This window comes from Brienomyrus brachyistius, chromosome 2, assembly GCF_023856365.1.
Source record: "Brienomyrus brachyistius isolate T26 chromosome 2, BBRACH_0.4, whole genome shotgun sequence".
Classification (NCBI taxonomy): domain Eukaryota; kingdom Metazoa; phylum Chordata; class Actinopteri; order Osteoglossiformes; family Mormyridae; genus Brienomyrus; species Brienomyrus brachyistius.
Window position 1 is genome coordinate 32377094 of NC_064534.1, and position 21275 is coordinate 32398368.

At 40.2% G+C, this 21275-nt stretch overlaps 1 protein-coding gene across 2 annotated transcripts in view; it reads right to left on the reverse strand.

The window, feature by feature from the left end:
* Positions 1-20502, reverse strand: part of sgsm1a (small G protein signaling modulator 1a) — a 49453-nt gene extending 28951 nt beyond the window's left edge. Inside the window, exons 1-4 of one of the 2 annotated variants that reach the window (XM_048999453.1) lie at positions 19568-20502; positions 19332-19456; positions 19173-19216; positions 2856-2931 (exon numbers count right to left, since the gene is read on the reverse strand). In XM_048999453.1, coding sequence (XP_048855410.1) covers positions 2856-2931; positions 19173-19216; positions 19332-19350 — 139 coding nt within the window. In that variant the 5' untranslated portion in view covers positions 19351-19456; positions 19568-20502. Of the gene's footprint in view, positions 1-2855; positions 2932-19172; positions 19217-19331 lie in introns of both variants that reach the window. The other variant, XM_048999447.1, reaches the window with a different exon arrangement.
* Between the last annotated feature and the right edge of the window lie 773 nt (positions 20503-21275).

The following is a 21275-nucleotide window of genomic DNA, read 5'->3' on the forward strand; positions in this document are numbered from 1 at the left end:
CCTGTTTCAAAACGATTATTTTTCAAAGCAAGACCTTAAAGAATAGCAGCTTTAACTGTCACATAGCCAGCCAGCATTGCTTAAGAACCTAGAGAATAAACAATAATAATAATAATAATAATAATAAAATTATTATTATTATTATTGCTGTGTCACCAGTGGGCAGGTGAAGCCAGCTACTCAGCCCCAGTGATTAACATGAGCAAATCAGGGACACTCAGGGTACCCCAGCCTGCCTGGCCTGAATAAGGAGTAGGTCACTACACTGCTGCATAGCTCAGTTCAACAACGGAAACACACATGCACCCAGCAAAGGCTCTGGTGTTATCAATTATTACAATGTAAAATGTCAAGATGAACCTCTTATTTATATACAGCTACATATAAGTAAAGGTCCGGTTTACATATTTATCAGCCTAGTCATTATCCAGCACACAAATAATACCCTGGAAACCTCCATGGTATATTCTTTCATAAAGTGAAAAAATATTGAAATAATGTTGTCAACAGTCAAGGGGACCAATTAGGGCTTAGAATGTGGGCCAGAACATTGTTTCTTTGGCTAAAATCCAAGAAGAAAACAGAGCCTTGCTTGACTTGAAAAACATCCATATTAAGGGTTGACCTGAGCAAACATCTATGGCATGAAAAATGTGTGAGATGGTTATCCATCCATCCATCCATCCATCCATCCATTTTCCAAACCGCGTATCCTACTGGGTCGCGGGGGGTCCAGAGCCTATCCCGGAAGCAATGGGCACGAGGCAAGGAACAATTCAGGATGGGGGGCCAGCCCATCGCAGGGCACACTCACACATGCACACCTACGGGCAATTTAGCAACTCCAATTAGCCTCAGCATGTTTTTGGACTGTGGGGGGAAACCGGAGTACCTGGAGGAAACCCCACGACGACATGGGGAGAAAATGCAAATTCCACACCCATGTGAACCAGGCGGAGACTCGAACCCGGGTCCCAGAGGTGTGAGGCAACAGTGCTAACCACTGCACCACCATGCCGCCCCTGAGATGGTTATTGTAAGATTTAAACAAATGTAAATCACTGCCACCGCACACAAAATGTCATCACTAATCTATTTGGAAATTTAAAGCAGGAACCTGAATGTACACACTTTCCTGTTTACTTAAAGAATGTTACGCTCATCAACAGTGGTGTCTCTGGCATGGAAAGCCTGGTGGGCCACAATTAACTCCATATGGGCAGCATCCGACTCGTTAATATACCTGCACACAAACCTTAAACTACATTTAATTTCCATTAAATTGTTGACGATTCATTATTGCCTTGTGGCTAATGGCTAACATAACTGTGATGACTAACAATCGGCAACACTGATACTGTAAATGTCATTTACATTTGGAATGTATCAGACAACACTACTGATATCTTATAATAAACACGCAGCAATATTACTTACAAAGTAAAAATACAAGCATATTACTTGTTACACTAAATACTTGTTACACTAATAACTGCTCCATGTGACATCTGGTGGGGCCAGGACCCACTGGGTCCTACTGGAGATGCCCCTGTTCACCAATCAAATCTCCTGTAGTGATGCATTCAAAATATTTCTGCAGAAAAATGAATTGGCAGCACGTGTCCAATTAGATGGCGTCTCGCGCATTACTCAAACCTTCGCATTACTCAAACCTTCGCATTACTCAGACCTTCGCATTAAACAAACCTTCGCATTACTCAAACCAAACAATCGCCATGCTTGGGAACGTAGCCACAGTGGAATGGGATCCACCTTCACATACATGGGAAGGAGCAGAGAGCAGAAGGAAAATATAGCACTGAGTCAACACATCTGTCATACAAAGCACAGCATGAGGCCACAGGGGAAAACAAAGGCCTTTTACTGGTAAACATCACCAAGATGACAAGTGATATGTGCAAGATTACCAGAGCAGCCAGAGCTAATGTGCTATAGAAGAAAGGTCTCCCTAGTTCGGCTGTCTGAAATCTCAGGGGTTTAACATAAACTGTGTCCCAGGAACGGCTAACAAACTGAACACCTGACTCATTTGTTTGCTCAATGACATGTAAGTTTAGGGCAACCTGTGGGGTAAAAGCCAGGACCAAGGTGAGCAGTGTTTAATTACACAGCCTGCTCTCTGATAGCACAACTGTTTTTATATCTACTTCAGCAACAGACAGCTCTGCTTCTCCATGAAATGGCTTATTAAAAAACAAGAAGTAAAGCCAAGATAAGACATATGGACTATTAAGTACAATATTTTACAAATGATTATTACAGGCAAACTGCAGGTTTTCTATATTGTTTGCTGAACAGAAAATTTGTAGCAGACGACCTTAATTCAGTGCCGTGCAATGCTTTAATATAGCCAAGAGCTGCATGTACTGTGGAGATTAAGCATTCTGAGCATTTATTCTAAATGACCGTTTTATGGCTGAATCATTCTGTAAACCGAGGTGCAATGGATTTCATTCAAACTAGCCGTGGGGAAGTGCTGAGCCAGCTTTACCTTTACCCATCTGTTCACATCCACTGATATATATCAGTAGGTTCGCGCAATGTGGCGTTCAATTTTCAGTGTTCTATAGATCGCTTGCAGCTTTAATTGTCTTGTGAAATCTTGCACAGCAGTCAATAGCCAATTAATAATCATGTGCTCCCTTGGAACTGTGCGGACCGTTCTTTGTGCTTCCTGGATGGAGTTGCCAGCTTGGGTCTTCTGGACCCAGCTGGTTATGTGAACGGCAGGGAGCACAACAGCACTATGCAGCAGGTCCTATCACACCCAATTAAAGACACTCTATGGCAGAAGGTTGATCACTCATTAATAAATGCCCACATGTCACACTTACCGCAGAAAGACACAATATGGCTGCTGTCTTCATGCACAAACTTCCTGGTCACCGCCTCCTCCATGATCTGCTTCACCTGCATGTCAGTGGTATGAACAGAAGGGACAGACATTCACATTAAGCAGAGAGCAATGGCCAGTCTGACACACTTCAGTTCAGGAAGTTGTGTTCATGTTGCTTCTTCCTTCTATACATAGCTAATAAAGTCTTTAATGTTTTGCAAAAAATAAAATTGGTCTCATATATCTGGTCTAAACTATACGTTTACATAATGGGTTTACATTATCAAAAAGCTATGACGGAATAGGAATCATACTTAAAAATCCTCCCCCTTACAATGCAATTTTGTACTTTATCTTTTGTGTATGAATTGGTGGACAGACTGAAAGAAGCACAGGACTATATTACATTTCGCCTGAATGCACAAAGGCAATGGGAAGTAATGTATTGGAAGACATTTGTTTTACATTTCATGCTTAAGGCAAAAACAGAGGTGAGACACATAGCACACATGGGTTGAAGGGGGATGGCAGGGCTCTGAGCTGCCCTACAGCAAGACTCTGTAACATTAGCTGTGATTTGTACCTGAAGGCCTTTGCTATGCTGTCGTTCACCACAAAACGCAAATGTTACTCGGCTATAAGGCTGCTTCGGTTATCACAGCATCACATCTAATAAAAATGCATCGTTATACATCTAATGGCTCCAGAGTAACTGAAAGTCAGCACATAACAGTGCAATATTCAATCTCCTTATCTCACAGGGGGAACATGTCATTACATAAAAAAGTACATTAAAAAAACGAAGTGAGAAGTCTAGACAGGGTGCTAAGAAGAACGACAGGTGAAACATGCATTCTTCATCTTGTCTGAACGTTCACACTACATAATGCAAACTTCCTGCTCCATACAAATAAAACTGACTGATCGGCAAACCATAGTCACATGTGGCCTGTCTTTATGCAGAAAAAAATGGCTCTTATCAAGACATTAAATTTACTAAAAAAAAAATCAAAGCTTGTTTTCAGCTGTTTGAAGTGAGAGTAGGCCTGAATTTCCCTTTAAAATGTTTTTTTTTTCCAGCACAAAACACCTTCTCAGTTCAAAAACAGAATATTCCCTAACAAATTTATTTATCATAGGAGTATAATTTATTTGCCTTTATACAGAATAAAAACACTCTTCTGTCGACAGGTGCTCCTGATTGTTGACCAAAGGTTTAATTGTATAAAGCTGTTTTTCCAAGTAAAAACTGTAGGATTAGAATAACCTTAGTGGGAGTAAAATGTGTGGAAATGAGAAATACTTAAAACACTCAGTACTGCAGAGTTTCTTATTTAACGTTAGGGCAGCCACTTCTCTGCTGTAAGGCCATGAGAACAGAGTGTACAAAAGAAACACTGCTTAACTACTAACACTGAGTGGCCAACCAGATATGGATATGGGAGGAAAACAGGAATCGGATGCGAACAAAAATGACCCCAAACTTGTTCTCCTTCCTGTGATTCAAATCTGATTTGACTGTTTAATTTGGTTTACTTGCAAAGCTTGTTTGGTCAGGCACAGCTGACAGACAGCGCTGCCGCCTCCCAGATGTGGACCCGGCCCTCGACAGAAAGACCTGACAACATTCAGGGTTGCCCTTGGATACAAGGGATCCGGAGGCCTGTTGGGCACAGCTTGGGAAGGTGGGGGGGGTGGGGGCAGGAGGGAGGGCAGGTGTCAGATGCGTGAATCACTGGAGAACATCTGCTGAATCCCAGCTAAAAGGAGGCAAAAGCTGCCCATGCGCCACCCCCCCCTCCCCCGGGAAGCTCCAAACTGACTAGGGCGTAAAAATCAGCTTTTTTTGTCGGGAAATAAGTGTGGATAATCATAAGCCCAGTCTCCTGTCAAGCCACCACAAGAGGAGTCTCCACAAAAACAGTGACACAATTACCAGAAATGCAGCAGGGAGGTGGAAGATGTGAGCCCATGTGAAATGTCTGTTTATCCCTAGATATCATGATTAACCAGCCCCTGTCAGCAATGTTTCTGCAATTCAGCTGGTCACCAGCATCTGGAACAATTAGGACTCAGAATAGGCAGGCAGTCAATCAGTAATTTCCTGTTGTTGTCTGCCTTTCCTCAGCGAAAAGATTACAGCCAGCGACAAGCCGAGGAGTCAGCCTGATATATGAAGACTCCAAAGGACTCGGAAATGGCAGATGGAAAGTAAAACGGCAGAGACTCAGATGCAGCACATTTTTCACCAAACAAAGCCTGATTAATTCTCATTTGCAATTTTGCTTCCATCACTTATCTACTGTTTTTTGTTATGAATGTGGATCTTTGTCTGATCCATTACTGAAAGCATATCAGGACCACATAATAAGTATCACATTTTCATTTTCTAGTGGGAAGCTTTACTGATATTTATCATTTAATGCAATGTTCCTCATACCCGTCCTCGAGGACCCCCAAGACAGTCCATATTTTTGCACCCTCCTAGCACCCAGTGCATATTTTTTGCTCTTTGTAGCAAAAAATGTGGACTGTCTGAGGGTCCCAGAGGTTTGGGTTGAGAAGAAAAGATTGAATGCATCCCAGGAAATATACGAGTATATTCTTTAAAGGTATATTATGGAAACATATGATGACGCAAGTCCAGACTTAAGGATACCAGATAAGTAATAATTTTGTACGAGATACAGAACAGCCCCAAGAGCCTGACTAGGACAGACGGTTGGAAGACGGATGGATGGATGGATGGAAGGATAATAATCATATAAATCATATAAATCATACACAATGGTGAGTGCAGGGTTACACTGATGAGTTGTATCACACTGACAAATGCTGATCAGCCACTGAGCCCCACTTTGTGGTTTAACAGGTGGATCTAGGGCCAACTTAAGCAATTTTGCAGTGCATCCGCATGGAGAGGGTTGGGCGATCATGTTCAGGGATCAGACTGCAGGCTTTAAGAAATTTCTTTGTATTGTTCAACCTATTTTATACTCAACTTAATGACATTATCAATATGTTAATGAATACCTTTTAATCTGGGCTAAACTCCATTGTCTAGTGCTTTTGCCCTGCCCTCATGATGTGCACACAATGAGTACAAGTATATAAGACATGAAGGCATTCCACAAAGAGACACATTACAGAGCAACCAACAAAAGTTGTGATTTCTGCTGTTTAGTAATCTGGTTTGTGTTAGACCAGCTGTTAAAGAGCCACAACCCAGACTCAACCACTGACATTGCCGTCTTTGAGTAATAATGCCAGTTTTTAAATTTTTATATCACTTATGAGCAAGCAGTCATTCACCCAAAAATGAGTCAGCATGAAAACAGCACATTAGCATGAATGTAGCCATTAAAATATCAGAGCCATGGACTTTAATCAAATGGAATATATTTTTAAACCCACAACATCCGGGGTCTTTAGCAAGTAGCTAATGAATTCAAAACACCTTGTATCCATTCATCTTTCATCTACTAATCTTGTTCAGGGTTACAGGGTCAAAACTCTGTGGCTGGGATAATATAAAAATTAACCCAGCAAGGACCCATCATTATAAAATGTTGCTAATCTAAAATGTGAAATGTTCCCCATTTTCATATTCTTTAAAGCCACATTGAAAAGTGACAAAACAAACAGTAATAAGAGCATTATTATTAGCAAGGATGCACATAACTGGTACGCGAGTACACATTCACCTTTAAAACATTAAACATGACAAGAAAATACCTCGCATTTTAACCGGTATACCGCAAATGAAGTCGAGTTAGCATATATAGATTAAAATGCATTATATTTTGTTTTCATAGAAACGCAAATGCACATAAAATAAGTGCGCATTTACACTGTTACAAATAATCGATTGTCGCGCGTATCGTTTTTAAAAGTGAATGCCTACTTGCGTACCAGTTATGTCCATCCCTGATTATTAGTGCTGTTATTGTTTATTACTTCGTATTACGTATCGTTTTATTACTTTAATACTTTAAAGTAGCCCAGGATTCCAATTAACCTCTTGCTTCACCAGTGATGTCACTGTAGGGAGTGATATTGCTACTACCTACATAAGCTCAGTGACGTCCACTGCACCTCAGTTCACACCAACGGCAAGGATAGCTACGGATACAACTAACAGCCAAAGCAAAGGAGCTCACTGGCTTCAACTGCGGTTGACTGCTTAATGCCAACTGTTGCACCAGATACAGGTGAGTTGTTTGGTGCTTTCAATATCCATTCATTCATCTATCTTATCTGAATCAAAACAGGTCATGTGATGGTAAATGTATCCATCCTTGTTCCAGTCACCCTCGAGCCTATCCCAAAAATCATAAGGAATGAGCAGGGAACACCACAGATAGGGTGCCAGTCCATCACAACATAGACATGAAATTCACCTAAACCTAAAGGATCTCTGCATTGTGTCACCAAGTTTTATTAGCCTGTAAACCTGTACTTTTACAATGACACTTAGCTTGACCAATGATTTACATATCTGGCGTCTCTCGTCCTGCCCACGTTGCAAGTCATTCTTCCCAATGCAGTAACATGTAATACAAATAGACAGATCCATTTTGAGGCTTATACTGCGGCTGTTGGAATTTATGTTTGTTTGTGACTCACTAGCTCACTAATCTATGGTATTGTGAGGTACAGTGAGCCCCCACTGTACTAAATTAAACACCTCATTCACTCCCACACGGCAGCGTTGAGTTAAAGCTGTGTTTTCGTCACTTCTCTGACTCACTGTTGGGCATATCTGATTCCAGAGAGACCCAGAGTGTTTGACTAAAATGGCTCTAACCCTCTAGACCTCAGAAACAGGGCTGTTCTTTTGTAAAATTTGCTTGATTCTTTCACTGCTTCATAAGGTAAAGGTTTACTTTCACAATGATATGATTACATATGGAAACAAGCGGCTCAGTGGATAGCATTATAACCTCACTCACCTAGAGTTGGAGATTTGAATCCTATTCCTGTCCCCCTGTGTATATGCAGAGTTTATGTTATTCCCTCCCCTAATCCAAAAACATTTAGACCATGGGTATAGGCTCCATGGTCACCAAAAGATGGATACATATCTTAGAATATGACCTTTGTTGGCTCAAATAATATATACACAACCTCTGAATGTTCCTGTCATTTTTAACCCATGAGGAGAGCTAGCTAAAGGGCTACCTAAAGCTGCGCAGTTCCTCTTAGCGGATGTGATGACCTTTCTCAAATGCAGGCCAGGCTTTTTCCAACACTGTGAAACTACCCTTTATTACTGCAAAGCTGAGTTGTGCATGGCCGGTAGAAAGATCCAACAGAATGCCATCTCAGGCATCGCAGATGGGTTATAAATATAAGACTGGAGTCCTTGCTCCCACTGGAGAGGGTATGCTCTTTAGGAGATTGAATGGGTGGCTCACTGGGGGGTCACCAAGTAGAGTCTCCCCAAAAACAGACTGTCACTTTACATATTATTTCATTACAGCTTCATTATTAAAGGTAGACCACATATCTTTCCCATGCCCAGGGCACAGAGAGAGAATACTCCCAAGTTAATGAATTATGAAAATGAGCATAAATTATTCATTCATCACCTTTCCATCCAACTGAATATTCCCCCAATATTTAAAGGCCGCACTCCTAAGCCAATAACTGTAAATTCCTAAACCATTTCACCTTTAGCCAGGAGAAATATGCTTCAAAATTTAATAGATGGGATCATGCTGTAGTTTATTATGATGGAGTTTAAAATGAATAAAGTATCAAATGAGAATTAAACCAGTCCATTACTGAAACTGCTAAATAATCCCGACCACTTTGAGTTTCAAAGCTTAATTCCTCCTATTTATACTACTTGCTTTTAACTAGGAAACAGCATTTCAAGCAGAATTACTAATCGAATTTTGCCAGTCACTATTACAATAATATTCGAAAAACCACTTCCCCACCTCACCCCCACACACTCCGAGAAGCGTTTATCAAAATATTAATTTCTTTCCATACAAAATTACCATCGCTGCAAAAGGATAATGTAAAAGTAACTTGAATAAATTGAATTGCTGAAAATAAACTAAATTGAAGAGAAAGTTGAAGTACAGTAGCATACAATAATGTTTAATAGTCTGTTACTTCAGCAGGTATGGTGAATGACAATTTCTTTTTTTTAAAAACACAATCCTAACAATATATCTCTGGCTTACAGGCTCCTCCGTTAATTTATTTCCATAGAAAATTAAACATCAGTTGTTGCAAAATGATAACTTTTAAATGACATTACAACATTAAATGAGCCTTCAAACCAGGACTGGTGCAATATATGAATGCTTTGAGATAAATATCACTATATTTTTCTTTAAACAAAAAAAAAGTTGAAATTTACCTAAGTAATCTATTGCCTAATAGAACATGTTATCATCTACTAATAGAGTGTCTTTGCTGGGATAAAAGTCAATAGTTCACATTCTGGTTAACTAACCAAAAGACCTTCACTGGTAACTGACCTATACTGTCCCTCTCATTTAATTATATTATATTATATATTATATTAAAAATGAATTCACAGAACAGGAATTGCACAAACATTTTTAATGACAACCATGACAATCTAAATGTATATATAAAATTAACTGCATCAGTATAGTCATATTATCTTATACCTGTTGAGGTCAGTTGTGCCGACTGACACAAAGCATTGTAGACAAATCACTTGCTTTTGCTTAACATTGTCACTATAGAATCCACAATATTTCCATACAACAACAGACAAATGTCTCCTGGTGATCAGTTCTTGTTCACTTGCCCCTAACTTTTGTTAAATGTCTCACAAATGCCACACTATGAGTGAGTCTAACAGTAATGGCGTAAATAATTACGACTGGCTGGACAAGTGCCCGCAGAGCTCACACAAAAACAGCAGAGGTAAACTACAAAACAAATAAACTGCAAACTTATTAGTGACTGGATAAATGACAACTAAATACGCTGCTGATTAATAATATTTAATGCAGCTTATTTATTATTCGTTTTTAAATTGCATACTTGTTTACTATGTAGTAGGTGAAATATAGTATGTGTGAGCAGTATGTCCAAATCCTCAGTATGGATGAGAACAGTAGGCAAATGGTACCCGGATGACAAACCACATTCTGTGAAAATGTGCAACCAGTGGACACCATGCTATCCCACAGGGCCATTGGAGCGGCAACCAGAGATGAAGGATGTCACTTAGTGTACTCTGACTTTTGTTTTGTCAAGATGATGGAGGAAGTGCTGTCTCTGTACAAATTTAAGTAAAAAACTGGGATCGGACACCCAGCTATACAAGGTGTGCATCCAGGTCAGGTAATATGCAAGATGGAGACCACAGTCTGCCTAAATGCATATGTACTTTCTCATGCATACATAGAGTATATACTGCATTAACGGTCAAGTTATAGGCTACTGAAGAAATTCAGTACCTGCTGTGTAATTAAGCAATTTCGGACACAGTCTTTGTTTTCAATTTTATATATATTCTCAAATATTTGACTATTTGACAATCCTGACCCATCACTACAAATGACTACTTAAGTCCCAACATTAAAGTATGAAAAGTAGCCCTTAATTTTTAGACTGTTATGCAAAAAAAACCTGCTAAAGACACAGGCTGCATAAGTCATGTTTCTGGCATGAAGCCTAATGACTACATAGATAAGGTTTTCATTGCACTGGACGTATGACTCAAGACACTGATCTCATACATCCGTATGCTGTAAATCCAGGTCTCAACAAGCTATTTGGTTTGCTCTAGCCATAAGTTAGGAGGGTGATCGGTACAAAGATCAGAAATGACCCTGGAATGTTCAGCACAAAGGCAGTTGGACATGACACAGTGCTGTGACTCATGTACTGCACTGTCAGTCAACCAGAAGTCTAGACACTTAGCAGAGATGCCTGTATCGGGGACATTTCATATCTTTTTCATTGATCCTTGTAAGATGCAAAAAAAGACAAGAGATTAGTTAACACATGAAGCAAATAAAAAAGAGCAATAGCCAGATAGCTGAAATGACTGTCATTAAGATGTACTTAGGGGCAATGTACTCTCATTACTCACTAATAATGTTTGAGCTGTGTACCACTGGATTGCTTCATTTCAGACACTAGACGCATTCCCCTTGGCCATTCCCATTTGCAGGGGATACCTTCCAGAACAGCCTGGCATAAATGATAGCCTAAGAGTAATATGCACAAAAGGGGCTCTGTCTGGTATTAATGGGCTGTTTTGGGGATCAGCTGAAGTTATGGACCAGGCTGACGGACACGGGAGATGTGTTAAGATTAGACCTCCTTCAGCTGCACAGCAGGGAACATATGAGCCAGAATCCCTCTGGCTTGAGACCTCTCACACTGGAGGAGGTTTCTATGGCGATGTCACTTATCACCGTGAGAGATTCCCTTGACACTAGTAATATATTAAACCTCGTCAGAAGAGCACAAGTGTCAACGTGAGCCGAGAAGCACAGAACCCTGTTGGTTTTCGTACCCAGACTGGTTTTAGATGTCAGATTTCTTGCGAACTTCCGGAGATGTGGTCTAGTCTACAGTCACTCTCCAAAATACTGAGTCTGATTACATTCTTATAAATCCAAGGGTCACTTAACAGATGACATGAATTGCTATAAAGTAACACAAGCAAACACACATATAGCTGCAGGTGCAGAATGGATTTCTTCATATTGGTGTTGCTCCGCCCCATTTTGTCCATCCACCAATGGGAACTTATCTGTCATAAATCACATGGTTGTTCCACCTCCAGCTCTTGCAGAAAGTGAACTTGCACTTTCCAATTTGACTGACAAAGGTGTTACACAAAGCCAACTACAATGCTAATTTTTTCATGCCTCCTCACTTGGCGGACCATTCCACTGCATTAGAGTTTATGTGTTAAATGAGTTATCAGTTAATAAAGTGCGTTAATATCAGTGGACAGAGATTTCAAATTAATCAGACGTCTTCTGAATTTTATAATCTGTTTTCCAATTGTTCGAACTTTCTTTCATCGGCTGAATTCCTTATAGGTATCCTAAGATCTGTATATTTAAGCTACTGAGTTTATTTCAAAATGAAAATGATTTAACTTTGTCCCCTATTGCCTTTCATCTCAGCACATGCCTAGAAAGTATGTGTAACTCAGTCACTACTATCCCACAGCTCTCCCCGTTTAATCATGGATTAGTTGTAGAGGCTTTGTTCTTGATGAGTGTAATTAACAAACGATACAGTTACAATGTAATCATGTGACTTAGATTCATCAGCCTGTCATATTATGGTTGTCATCCCCTTACAAACTGCTTATTGGATGTACCTAAAATGTTATATATCCGGCTCTTAGGCCAGATTGTGGTTTCATTGGGTGTGCACACAGCACCTGTTAGGAGTCCATCACATCACATCAAGTCTCTACGGGTTGTTGTCACAGTTGAACTGAGGGACCAAGGTGCCATCGGAACAATTAACGCCTCACCACAGATATCTAACAAGATCACAGTCACTAAGGAAAATTTGCTGCTCTCCAGGTCAGTGTGACATCAATAATACCAGCATTCTAGACAGGAACTCTGATTTTATTCTTCAGCTTTTTTGAGCTGACTCTGATTGGTTCCTCAAGAACTGCACTCTAGGTTTTAATGTATAAGAGCTATTAGTTCATACATTATTCATGAGAACACTGAGGACCCAGTTAAGCTTGAAGAACCATCAGCTCCCCAAACTATCATCTCACAGGGGCAAAAAGTCGAAGAATTACCAGTGGTTAAGAAAGGAAACTTGCTGAGTTGCCTGTGCATTGGTTGTGTACACAAAAGAAGAGATGTAACAATGAACACACCAAAAAGAGCGGAGAGGTGGCAGATGTCAATGAGAAGCAACAAAGCTCATGCTCAGAGGGCAGGGAGTGCAGGCCCCATAGCGCTACCAATTCAACCGAAGGATGACACAAACCTACTGCTCAGCACCTCACATTACGAGGCACATAGTAGACATCCAAGAGGGCCAGATCTGTACTCCCACGCTGAGTCCTCATCAACTGACGCTACACAAGCTAAAGGGCAAAATCTGAGAAGGCACAGAATCATTGCTAAACCACCTATGAGTGACGCCACCTGCGAACTGTGAAGCGGAAGTTTACACAAAAACACTGTTATTTCTGTGCCTGGAGTTTGCTACAATTCCTTTTATGAAACTGGCTTCTTAGCGGGATGTGATCAGTTCAGTGTTGTGATTTGTAATGACTAAAACTCTGAAAGACAACTGCTGAAAAAATTATTGAAACTCTCTAAAAATGACCACTGCGTGACACTGTACACAGCAGATCATTTTCATCACTGTGGTTCAAAGACCATACAAAAGCAAGGACCTGGAACAGTTTTCCTAGGTCTTATGTGTACATTATAGTTTCAGGAGGGTGGAGAGAAACTCACAGAAGCAGAGCATCACGATCCTTTTTTCTGAAGTTCCACAACCATGTTCCTTGTGTGGTGGGGGTGGAATTAAGGATTATTACAAGTACCCCTAAGTGATAAGAGCCCTTGGTTTAGGGTGGGGGCCAAGTATGATGTCATTTCAAGGGGCCCAAAATCTCTAATGCCCCCCCTGCTTGTATACTATGCCCACATATATATGGATGGTACATTATACCTTTGCAATGAAGATACCTTTGCATTGCATACCTTTGCATGACCCATGCATTCTATAAACATTGTGCTAAATTAATTATAATTAGTGGCTTTATATTCACATACCAAAAATAGTACGCAATGTCTAATAGGTGGTACTACACAGTATTAATGCCCCTGAGGGTTTATTTCCTTATATCTCATAAAATGACCAAGGTACATGCTCACTGGCTGCTAGTTCAGTTGTAAACATCAGCGCCAGTGTTGGACAGTGTTGCCTCTTTAAGTCGCAGGAGTACAGCGGAGTGTGAATGGCTACGTAGATGCCTGAAGTGAAAGCAGTAGGGCTATTAGCTTCTGTGATAAAAGCATATGCTAAACAAAATTGAAAACAACAGGTTTCAGCCTTTAAAATCTGGGCTTTAGTTAAACACGAGTGCCTCTATGTATCGTGGAACATTTCCTTAGCTTGCCTTTCCTGGGTGGGCCGGGGCAGGGGGGGGAGAAATTCAGGTTTACTTCTGTTTACAGTTACAGTTCACGGGTCATTTCCACAACTGTAATCCCGCTCACTGTCAACAAGTCGACAGTGATTATGAGCTGTCCTTTGAGGATGGTGACAGTTAAAGCACTTGATTCTTTGTATGTTTCTTAGTCCTTGAAACTTTATCCTGACTGCACACGCTGTCCAAAAAAATTCAATGATTAATAACAAAAAGTAAATGAAAGTGCAGCCACAGCCTTAAATGCTGCCAGCATGCCTGCTCCTTGTGTAAATACGGGTGTGAGAGCAGCCCATTTGTGGGGGGCACAGGAAAGATAACGTGGGGCTGGCATGTGTGGAAATGGCACAGATTCACTTAATACTTTGGACAATTAACAATCTGTGTTTCTGTGTGAACTTGCATTCTCCAGAATATTAAGCAGTGGAATTTTTACTAAGCATAACCCATAAAACTAGCACAAACGATTGACACTTTCTGATCATCAATCCTAATAAACTGACAGTATTTGTGACATTATATATGTATTTGTTCGCTTCATATTAAGCAACATAAGGGAAAATCGTCTGCTGAGAGAAAAGAACTCATAACTCATAAGCTCCGAGTTCCTAGTCGGAAATTTCGCCCCCTCAAGTCGGAATTCCGACTCGTGAACTCTGAGGAATTGACACAACCCCAAGCTCAGGATTGAAGATGGCTACACCCTTTTTCAAGAGAAGTTAAAGCTGTAGTTTTATACTGTTCATTAGCATTTACGCCCTAATCTGTGGCTCATTAAATTGGTCGTACAGACGATACTGTCCAACCGATGTCTGTGAACATGTAGCTACACAAAATACCACGCAATGTGTTGCTATTCACTGATATTGCTAACAATAGCTAACAATTAACCAGGCTAGAACTGGGGCCCGTTTCATTAAGCAGGATTTCTTGCTTAAGCAGACAGCTTGTCGGATTTAAAGTAGCCTGGGCTAAATGAAAGTGAATGAAGATAAGGCCATTTAAACTGGGGTAAATTACATATCACAACTTATCCGGGTAAGCAAGAATTCTTGCTTTTTGAAACATGTCCCTGGTATTGCTGAAAGACTTTCTGACTCTGTACTGGAACGCTGCTCCAGTGCAACGTCATTCTCGATTCCGACCTGCGTGGTGAATGGAACTCAGCAATAGTTTCATACCCAGAGAGCTACTGGTTCAAATCCTGCAAACACCCTGCAGCAGCACATTAGAACCAGAAATCTGGTGGTTCATCTAATGGTCAAGTTGTTCCTTAGTTAACTGGTATCAGCTACTGCCAGCTAATTTAGAGACAAGACATGTAAATCCTCACTTTGAGTAAACATGAACAAAACTAGAAATGGGAAAGGCAGGTCATCGCAGCCCATCCATTTTCCAAACTGTTTATCCTTCTGGGTCGCAGGGAGTCCGGAGCCTATCCTGGAAGCAATGGGCACGAGGCAGGGAACAACCAAAATGGGGGGGCCAGCCCATCGCAGGGCACACTCACACACCATTCACTCACATGGGCAATTTAGTAACTCCAATTAGCCTCAGCATGTTTTTGGACTGTGGGGGGGGGGGGGGGGGTAACTGGAGTACTCAGAGAAATGGGGAGAACATGTAAACTCCACACGCATGCAATCCAGGCAGAGACTCAAACCTGGGTCCCAGAGGTGTGAGGCAATAGTGCTAACCACTGCACCACCAGGCCACCCTCTCAGCGCAGCCATGCGGGGAAATAATGGCATTTTTAATGGGGCATTGATCAACATGAACACCACGCTTGGCTCACAGTTCATTTTTAAGGCTATATTTACCATCGGTAGATTATTTATTGTGATGATATTTACAGAAAGAAAACATTTCTGTACCCTAATAATAAAATGTATATTAAGTGTTTTAAGTCTTACCTATAATATAATAAAAACACGACACACAATATGGGTGGAGGGGGGTTGGATGGAAACAAAATGTGTACAAATAACTGAATTTCCAGTAAATATATTATGATATCCGCAGTCAGAATGAACAATACTGTGAGTGGTTTACAGCCTGACAGATAATCATAGTATATAAAGTATATATTTAAATTTACATTTATCTGTTGGTTTTATACAAAGCAACTCACAGTAGCCAGAAGGGTTGCACTTTTTAATGTGCGCTCCCTGGGATACATATGTATGCATATGACTGTGAAATCACATACTGATTTATGAATGGGTGAATGACGTAGGATACTTCATTATTTGAACAGTGCTATTAAAAATGTACACTTCCGTGTGCATAAAACCGAAAATACAAGTCTAAGTAGACCCTGCCATGCAGAATAACTTGCCCGCATAATATATCTGAATATATCAGATTAATAATAATTAATTTACAGGCCATTAAGTCTACCTAGGTCTCTTTTTAATGAGCAACAGAAAATAGGACTCAGCCATCATGGTTGGGTCATCAGCTAATATGCATCTGGAGCACAATTATTGGTAGCTACGGTATCGAAGGCCACATTTTAATGGGCTGCATGTCAGCCACCATCCACAAGAGGAAGTGATACACCCCCATGTCAGCACTGCTAGGAAACCTAATCTGTTATTGGTGCCTGCTAATAGTAAAGATTTAGGATTCATTTTTGGAAAATACACTCGAGTCCCTGAAAAGCAAACTGGAAAAGCTGCAATTCTACAACAAAGAATGAACTCACAGTACGCTTCTGTACATTTAAACAATAAAGTTGAATTGCCTTGAATGTGAATTAGGACCATTTCTGGGAGCTTTGCGGTGTTTTTCTGGTATAGAGAACAGTGGGGACCTGTCCATGTCTACTTGAGGTAGACAGCTAAAAGGTTCCCCTCAACTGGACAGGCCTTCAACAGACTGGTTCCAGCACTGAATGGCTCATTTGGTACAAATCCATGAGCGCTATGGCCAAAAACGTAAGACAGACTGCAATACAGAAGTTGTAAAGCTTAGATGTGTAAAGTAACAATACAAATGCTTCATTTTCCTGTATTTAAATACGTTTTTCCATATTTGTACTTTAATTAAGTATATTACTTCCACTTCACTACAATTCTGAGGCAAATAACTTATTCCCCGGATACATTGTGTAGGACCATCCTTACCCTATTATGAAAAAATGACCTATTGCTGCAGGCAGTGCACCTAAGGCAGGGCTGTACGATTTTGGGTAAAGATATGAATCACAATAAGCTTGTTTATTTTTCATATTCACTATTCTTCAGCAATGTTTTTGTTTTACTATTATTATTATTATTTAGAATTACATTTTGTCTTTATTAAGTTGGAACAAACAATAGGCCTATGTAGAGATGCACAATGTAGGCCTATCGGTGAACCTAGGCCTACCGAAATCGCCGACCGATATTTAAACGCCATTGATATTCGAAGTGAGGAGCACTACAGCTACTACTGAAATAATTGTGATGATTGCATTGGGCTGACCAGCCGTTTTGCGTAGTGGAGGATGGGGGGGTTTTCAGCACTTATAACGGGTCTCAAAGTACCGTTTATAATTTACAACATTTATATTATAATGTTCATAATTTATTATTAAATCTAGCCCGTTCAACGAGTTTTCGTTTTCCACAACATAAAAGTCATTCCGCTAATCTCCGCCATCAAATTCGTTTAGTTTATCTGCTTTTCTGAAATAAGTGATAAATAAAATAAGTGACTCAGTTTTCCTTATTGTGCTGCACTGTAACTTACAGTATATGGTGTTATATGCTATTCAAATCCGTCTTTAGTGGATTTAAAAGGAGAGGTTGTATTTTGTCAGATCGATAGATTTTAATGTTTTACTTTATAAAGCAGATCTACTTTTTACTTAAGTACTTCTAAAACCGGGTAGTATTTACTTTTACTGGAGTCGTATTGTACCGGACGACTTTTACTTGAGTAACATTTTGGTGCGGTGTCTGTACTTTAATCTAAGTGTAAAAAATGAGTACTTTTTCCACCAGTGGAAAAGCGTTTCTTTTTCTGCACAGCTAGGCCTCCTGCACGGATAGGGTCCAGACCCCTGAACAACATAAAGTACTACGAGATGATTTCGGTCTATTCGGAGAATAGCCGGGTTGGAGCAGCCAGAAGCCCTACGGAGGGATCCGCTCGCTAAGCTGTGATCGGCCGCCGCCAACAGCTACTATCGAGCTCGCATCATTCCCACCCCACCCAGCCGCTACAAGATGCTGCTTTTCAAAAACACTCACTGGAACCCAGTAAACTCCCCATCAGTCCCAACAAAGATACACATGACAGATCAAATCCCACAGCGTTACGCAGGACGCCTCGGAGGATGTGTGTATTGACTTTGAAGGGTCGGCGGTAAATGTATATCCTGTCATTGATGAGCACGAAGCAAGGATAGCGATTAATCAGATTTAACTAATACCTAGAGAGGGAACTCTTTCAAATCTTCTGTTTTGTGCAGCCAAAATGGTTTACATTGCATTCGCAACAAGGAAATCCACTAAGGATTATTTTATAACATGAGCTTATAACATAGCCTACTCTATGTTCACATAAAACAGTTGCTGAAAATAAAACACAGAAAGCATACAATATAAATAAAAAACATCTACATATGATATGTGGGAATGACGGTATTCGCCGATGTTCAGCATGTTCATCCTAATCACCTGAGAGGCGTTTTACGTATTTAAAAAAAAGCAAACCTTACGGTACCCGATATTTTGTATTCATCTCCTTATGTACGGTTAAAAACATATATTATGGCTGGATAAGCAACATCAGTCGTTTTATTAATTCCATTGTTGGGGATCTGTCTCAGTATTAATTTGGACTGAGTGAGTCATTCCCGTGTTAATACTCGGGATCCTGTCAAAACGGTAGCTAATATGGACATCATGTGCTCGACTTGAACTGCAATCGCTTTTATTAAAATAAAAAGGGTTCATTTATCCAGCACAAATGTTGAGTTTTCTTTCCTTATTCTAGCGTTAAAACGCACAGTGACAAGCAAACACTCCGACGTCCCAACCATCGCAAATTTTGCAGGTACAAAAAATGTGTCAAATGTCATTTGTATGCGTATAAATATATAAATATACACGTTTCCCGCATGTTTACTTTTCTGCTACGATGTTACTGTTCAGGCGGAAAGGCACCAACCTCCTTCTTCACGGTGCGCAGCAGTTTCTGACGGATCTCCGCTTCTAACAAAATAAAATAAAAATGCAATTGCATAAATATACTCGCTTATCGGTTCAAAGTGGTATTTGTCGGTTTTGTTAAAACATTAATCCGTAAAAGTGTAAATGATCTCCTCACCTGCCATTGCTGTTGCCATGGATTCGGTCGGTGGGTCGGGGTCGGTTCCTCGCAGCTTCCAGCGACAGCCTCTCCCGCGCCGCTGTTTTCACGGAGGTCGGCGCTCGGACCCGCGTCAGCGCGACCTTTAAAGGGACTCGGAGATGTGAGTGGAGAGTCCCAGAGAAACCGGGACGGGTACTGGATGTGCTAGTCCGCGACGTTACGTTTTCACTGGCTTGGAGACGGGTGCTGACCTTCCCGAGCGCTTCACACGCATCGGGCTGGGAGACGGTTAGCGCAGAAGGGCGTTTGCGCGGTGACCGCGCTTTATTTTGCGATGTGCTGCACGCCGGCTCGATGGAAAAAGGCCCTGTAGGGAAACTGAAAATATGATTTCGTTGCCGTGCCATGCATGTGCTAGTGCGCGCGCGCAGACACACACGCTCGCGGGTACGCACACAGACACATACACACACCCTTTAAACAAACGGATAGGGACTGCAATGTCAGTATGCTACACTTCCTGTCATATGGTTTTCCTGGAATAAAACATGTTATTAATCAGTTGTAAGATTTGCTATTATGCATCAAAAATAATAACAAGTCTTCCTCCTCCTCCTCTTCTTCTTCTGCTCATTATTATTATTATTATTATAGTTGTTATTATGGCTATTATTATTATTATTAGTAGTAGTAGTAGTCGCTGTACTTGTAGTCATAGATCATTATGGTTATACGAGACTATAAGAGTAAATAATTACAGGACCTACATGTGTTATCTTTCGCATTATGTATTCAATCTTAATATATAGACCCACAAGTTGCTGGTACTGGGGCATTTTTAATGATCCTTCATAATTAAATGATTATTGCATATGAGTGTTCAGTTATGGCACAACTATGTGTTACACAGGGTTACTGAGCTCGGCCTAAATGAAAATTCGGTCGAGAATACAAGAAAACATATTCTCTGCAAGCAGATGTGTTGCTAGGCAACGTCCTAAAGCCTATTCAGTGACATCGACAAATCGGACATACATTACCTTCCTCTTTACACGTTTCTTGGAGGGTAATACAGCCAGAACACAAAAAGGAACTAGGCATGCACTTAAAGGCAAGGTTTAAATATAATTTAAAATCATACTTTTGTTTGAACAAAAAGGAAGGAAAAGTCATGCAAAATGTTATATGTGAAGTACTGCTATTTGTTTATTTACTGATAGTAATAGGGATACACAGTGAATGATATATGTAAAGCTACTTTATCTTTAGCTTGTCGTAAACAGCACACATTTCTTTTTGTGTACATTAATTATTAAATGTACAAGGCATTTAAAAGAACAAAGTATTTTAAAAAGCCACTCTGAAAAATACACAATTAACCATGGAATTACAGTTTTTCCAGCTGAACTTTCTTTTCAACCAATATCCATGTATAAGTTATTGTTATCGTGCTAGATGCAGGTAGACATTAGTAGTATATAGTAATGCATAATACTGATACTGGTTTAATGTTAATTTTGGACTGTTGTAGTATGTCAATATAGTTATTAAATTATGACCATGTGCCCCAAAAGTGAAAATGTATAAGTAAATGGGTTTAAATCCAAACATGTTTCATTTTATGCTGCTCAATGCTTTGAAACGTTTTGTATTAATTTGAGTGAATCTCTTTCTTAAAGTGTCTTTGAAAACCAATCAAATAACTAAACCAAAATCTTATACAAAATACAATGGCCCCTCTCTGATAGTCTCTAGCAATGAAATGGAGGATTAGTCATTGATCATGTTGAAATGGGTATCACTGAAAGCGATCGACTAATAAGTTACAGTCTGCCATCTTCCGGTCAAAATATAAAATACAGCAAATTATTTTATGTGTGTTGGAAAGGGGTGTGTTCACCTCATCTTGGAGACTAAATGTTACTTTTTAGTTTGTGAACGCAGTCAAAAAACTAAAAT